The 5,608-nt window shown below is 39.6% G+C and overlaps 1 protein-coding gene across 1 annotated transcript in view; it reads left to right on the top strand.

The window, feature by feature from the left end:
• The first annotated feature begins 2,316 nt into the window (after nucleotides 1-2,316).
• Nucleotides 2,317-5,608, top strand: part of NECAP1 (NECAP endocytosis associated 1) — an 11,723-nt gene continuing 8,431 nt past the window's right edge. The window contains exon 1 of the mRNA XM_007937155.1: nucleotides 2,317-2,411. Within this exon, the coding sequence (XP_007935346.1) occupies nucleotides 2,317-2,411 (95 nt within the window). The remainder of the gene's footprint in view (nucleotides 2,412-5,608) is intronic.

Raw genomic sequence — 5,608 nt, 5'->3', positions numbered from 1 at the left:
TCTGATGGCTCTGTGGTTAAGGCATTTGGCTGCTAATGAAAAGGTTAGCAGTTCAAACCCACTAGCTGCTCCACAGAAGGACGAAGAGGCAGTCTGCTTCCATAAAGATTTACAGCTTTGGAAACCCTATGGTGCAGTTCTACTCTGACCTATAATGTTTCTATGATTGATTGCAGTGGGGTTTTTGGATACTCTGAATATTTACAAAGTGTAATCTGAAAAATGCTGGGTCTGACCCTGGAGCAGCCAAGCCAATAGTCCACACCAGAGTTCCAGGAAAAGAGAGTTTAATTAGGAGATACACCAATGAGACACAGATAGGATTTCAGTGACTCCAAAAACACCCGTGCACCCGCTATGCTCAGCACTTACAATCAGGGGTTCTCATACTAAAGGAAAAAGAGACACAGTATGTATGCAAGATTAGTTAACAATTTCCCAAAAGTTAGATCGAGCAATGGATAATTAAGAAAGGAATGTTTCCTGTGAATCCCCAGCAGTCAGGTAATCCTTAGGAGGCTCTACTGGTGTTTGTCAAAGCCCAGGTGGCCGGTCCTAAAGTCCTGCCCAGGAGCCTTTATTGACACAGATAGTTCTGTCTTAGATAAGGGGATACAGCAGGAACTGAGAACTGTAACTTAGAGAGAGAACAAGTTAATTGTAACAGAAGGTTGAAGCCAGGTTTTAAAAAAACGGCATCTTAACAAAAAATATACAGTCAGACCTAACAAAGCAAAAAGTTTTATCCCCACACAAACCATTTTTGAAAGTGAATTTAGCAGAATAGATAAAACTGTAACTGTGTGTAGTCTTCCAATTAGCAATCTCACTGAATAGGTATTTTAGAGAAATACTTACGTGTACTAAGAAACAGTTTTGATTCTCCTGGAATTCATATTTCTGGGGTCCATGGAGTTGGGATGACTCACCCAGGCCCTTTTCCCCCAGGTGATCTTTTGAACCTCGAGAAAACTAGTTTCTAAAAGTCACCTTTGAATCAGATAGTGTCTAGGAGCAGTTTTGCCTTAGATTTGTGCTCTTTTGAAGAATTATCTACATGTAGTCAATTTTGAGAAAAAGAGACTGTACAGGTTGGAGCAGAGCTGTATTTTAGGGTAAATCAGTAATTATTTAAATTGTTCAAGACAATGCTCATGACATCTCCCTGATTGCAAATTGTTTTGTCAGTTTTGTTCTAGTCCTTTTCCATGGTAATGTCTATAAGATGTGGTATAAGAATTTTGGAACATTTTTTGACTCCCTAGTTGAAATGTTACCTTGATTTGCAAATCGTATATTAAATAAACTTTTATTATAAAATAAAATAAATAAATACTTATTATTGGTAAGATATGATTTTTGTTTTAATACTACAAATTACGTACAACGTTTATTACAGAAATATTTTTAACAGTGAATTAATGGAAACCATGTGAATGTCTATCAGTAGAAAATGGTCAAACCCACCAGCCACTCCTCGGAAGGAAGGTTGGGCAATCCTACTTCCTTAGTGATACTGCCTCGGAAACCGAAGGAGGGGTCGCTATGAGTCGGGTCCGACTCGACGGCAAATAACAACAACAACATATTACATGATGCTTTGTATTTACATATACATATATTTTAGTGTTTTTACACAAATTGATATGCTATACGTGTGTTGCACTTTTTTTCCCCTTTAAATCTTGGATTTTCGCCAATTGCCTTAACATCTATATAGATACGGCACTCCCTCTAACTAGTGCAGAATATTTCAACAGGTATCGTCCTGGAAAATCCGTGATAAAAGATTCCATTAAACAGTGAATCAGTCTGCTATTTTTAATGTTTAGTTTCTGGAGTTAAAATGCAGCATGTCCACATCTGGATCTTCCATTTCCTGTAGGTTTCCAGTTTAAGATTACAGACCGGCGGATAACCCTTTTTGTGCCAGGAAACTACGGTTATGATGTAACTCTTGGAAGAAGAAAAAGCGCCAGGTTTCAAGATGGTGCCCACCCTCCCGGACCACCGCAGCCACCTGCCGGGGGCAAGATGGCGTTTTCCTTCATCGCTTCTCTGGCAGGAATATTCTACAAAGTGAGTCACGCAGGAAGGCATCTTTGCCATTACTCAAGATGGTGTAAAGCAGCTTCATCGAGTCCAGCTTTCAACATGGCTTCCCCAGCCGCGGCACCGAAGAGGTTAATAGCAGGGTGAAGGTAAATTCGCGCGGAAGTGGTGTAACCGGAAGATGTCGCGTACCGCAACTCCTCGCCCCTGTGGCCTGGTCCCCGGTCTACACCCGCCCCCAGTGGCTCAGAGAACTGAGCCAAGATGGCGGCCGAGTTGGAGTACGAGTCAGTTTTGTGTGTGAAGCCGGACGTCAGTGTCTACCGCATTCCGCCTCGGGCCTCCAACCGCGGCTACAGGTACTAACCCTGAGACCCTGTCGCACACATTTACTCCGCTGGGAATGAGTTTCCTCCTTCTGTAACACGCTGCCCATTCCTCTCCTTTACCATCTTTGGGTTGTCATCCTGCTAGCCTCCCTACCTGGGTCTTCATCGTCCGGTTCCCCTGGACCTCTATCACTCTAAGACTGTCATCATTCTTGTTTTCACTGCTTCCTCCCATCGCCCCCTCCCCAGTGCCCACTGGGTTATTCTGTTCCCCATTTTATTCATATTCAGACGTACCTGCTCTGTCGCCAGTCACCTTCCTTCACTCTTCTCTGCGTCCTTCAGCTTGTCACCCTCATCCTCCCTTTCTTACACGTACACACACACACACACACACACTCACACACACTCTCTCTCTCTCCCTCTTAATACCCCAGCCACATTTGTGGGTAATCATTGTGTTATTGATCTCTCTCTGGACGATCTGATTTATCTTTTGTGCTGCTGTTAGTTTCCTCACTAAATGTCATCCACTATTTGGTTTTACCTTCAGCTGTTCTCCCACTAGGCAAAAGTTATGACCATTATTTTTTCCAATTGTTGTTCATTATGTTTCTTTTCATCATATTTTCATGATAATGATACAGTATTTCCTGCCTTCCTTCCCTCCCTCCCCTTTAGCCTCCTCTTCTATAGCTTTTCCCTCCAGAGCGAATGCAGCATTTTCTCTGTAGGGCCTGACTAACCACGTTGTAATCCAGTGGCTGTGAGAGCCTGAGGATGCTGTATGATGTCATGGACTTGAAAGAGCACTCAGTGGTTATGTGTTGAAAGATATGGAGATGAGCCCTGACCATTTAACAGCTGTATTGATTTTGGACAAATCTCTTAACCTCTCTGAGCCTCAACTCTTCTCATTTGTAAAATAGTGGGGGGAAAAAAAAGTTAATGATAATAAAACATGCTCTACTTATGTAACTCACAGAGTTTTTTTGGAAGGTTAAATGAAATCATAAAATGGATGTGAAAGAATTTGGGAAACTCTAAAGCAATACATAAAGTATAAGATACCATTCTTATTCCTTTCTGATCCAAGTGACCATCATGATTTCCAAGTGATAATCATTACCATGGCAGTTATCGTTACGTTGGCTGAAAAGTTGTTTTATCCATAGGTCCATTATGATTTTGCCTTCTTACCAGGAGTTTCATTCATCATGAATCAGTATCTTTATGCTTTCGACCTGTTCACTAGACCATGTTCACTTTGACACAGAGATAATCCTACTTTTAAGAAGCTTTCAATCAGACCCCAAATTGACCATCAATAAGAATCTACATACTTTTTTGTTGACAGTCATAGGTACTATATAAGAGTATGACTCACTTTAGCCATTACTTTCTTTGGGAAGCCCTCCCTGACCCTCCCATTCTGGCTCACGTATGCTCTCTGTGTACTTCCATAACACACTATGTTTATCTCCATCATAGCACTCTTCATTTTGTATTGTAATCCACTGTTTTGTCACCTCTTTCCCCTGACTAATGAGCTCTGATGGTGCTGTGGTTAAAGCATTAGGCTGCTAACCAAAAGGTCAGCCATTTGAACCCACGAGCGCTCTGCGGGAGCAAGATGAGGGAGTCTGCTTCCGTAGAGATTTACAGCCTTGAAAACCCTATGGGGCAGTTGTACTCTGTCCTGTAGGGTCACTGTGAGTTGGAATCAACTCAGTGGCAGTGGATTTCCTCAGACTAGATTGTGAATTACTTCAGGTCTTTAACTTTATATTCCTCATGTCTGGCATGTAAGTGGAGACTCTATAAATGTTGAGTGAAAAAAATTAGTAGATCACACAGATAAACCTAATCACATAAATCGGCATTATTATTATTAAATAAGCTAAAATAGCTCATGACTTTCAGTTTTAGGAGTTAACACTTTTTAAAGGATATATTGATATATATTGATGCAGATTGAAGTGGGGTGCTATTCTTTTTCTTCAAGGTTTGCTTTTTTTTTAAAAAAAAAAAAAGATACACTTTCCTCCTTTCACCCCTCTGCATTCTCTACCTTCACTTCTTAGGTTATCCACAGCTTTTTTCCCTCATGTCACTTCACTGCACAGCAGTTTCTTAAATTTCCTCTTTTACCCATTAGCCTTCTGTGTTTTCTATGCTTATTATTGACATTTCCAATTCTCCAGGAGTTGTTTTATCATTAACAGCTCTTTTAGTGTCATGAGTGAAGAGAGCAGAACTAAATTTGAATCTTGGCTCTATCATTTATTTGCCAGGTTATCTTTGACAGATCACTTAACTCTTTTGAACTTTAGTTTCTTTACCTATAAAAATGGGGGTAATAATTCTTGCCTTGCAAGGTTCTCCCACTTAATTTTCACAACAGGGGACATAGTGCCTGTCACATAACAGATGCTTAGTAAATACTACTTTTCTTCTTTTTGTCTGCTGTAATCTTTTCTTTCTTTCTTTCTTTTTTTCTAACTCATTAATCAGAACTCATTTTACGTTAAAGGATAAACAGGGTTTTTTAGTAAGCAGGAGTAATCCTTCCTTTGAGTGACTAATAAGATCAGAGGGAATAGATGTCTTTGATTCATCTAGAGTAGGCTGTTGCCTCCCAGACCTTCACTGGTCAGGTTTCTGGACAGTAAGAAGGAACATGTAGGCTTTTGAAAAACTTATCAATGGACAAAAAATGCTTTCTCAATCTATAATGCTGATTTGTTAATCATCACCTTCTTCCCTAGCTAATCAACATTAAACTATATTATGTTTTGTTTTGTGAAAAGAGTGTTGGACTTGGGGTTAGAAGGTCTGAGTTTGAATTTAGTTATCCTTACTTAGTGTTTTACTGCCTTTTACTTTTTAAAAAAATATAATAGAGATGATTTAAAGAAAAAAAACAACAACTATTTCACATGCCACTGTAAGGGTTTAATTAAATATACATAGGAAATCTTACTGTAATCATAAGAATGATTATATATATATATATATATTTGTATCTTAGCAATAAAACTTTACATATATATATATATAAAGTTTTATTGCTAAGATACTGCGGTGTAGTAAATTACTTAGTGTGGCTTTTCTACCCATAAGCCTTTGTAAACTCCAAGGTGGGATTTTGTATGAGCAACTGAGCAGCCCCTGATTGCTGAGGCTATCCACCTGGGTTATTTCTGTTGGGAGTGGCACAATACAAT

This window comes from Orycteropus afer, unplaced genomic scaffold (genome assembly GCF_000298275.1).
Source record: "Orycteropus afer afer isolate SDZICR_OR568_19922 unplaced genomic scaffold, OryAfe1.0 scaffold00040, whole genome shotgun sequence".
NCBI lineage: Eukaryota > Metazoa > Chordata > Mammalia > Tubulidentata > Orycteropodidae > Orycteropus > Orycteropus afer.
The sequence above is the reverse complement of the archived record's forward strand: the minus strand, read 5'-3'. Positions and strand labels throughout refer to the sequence as shown.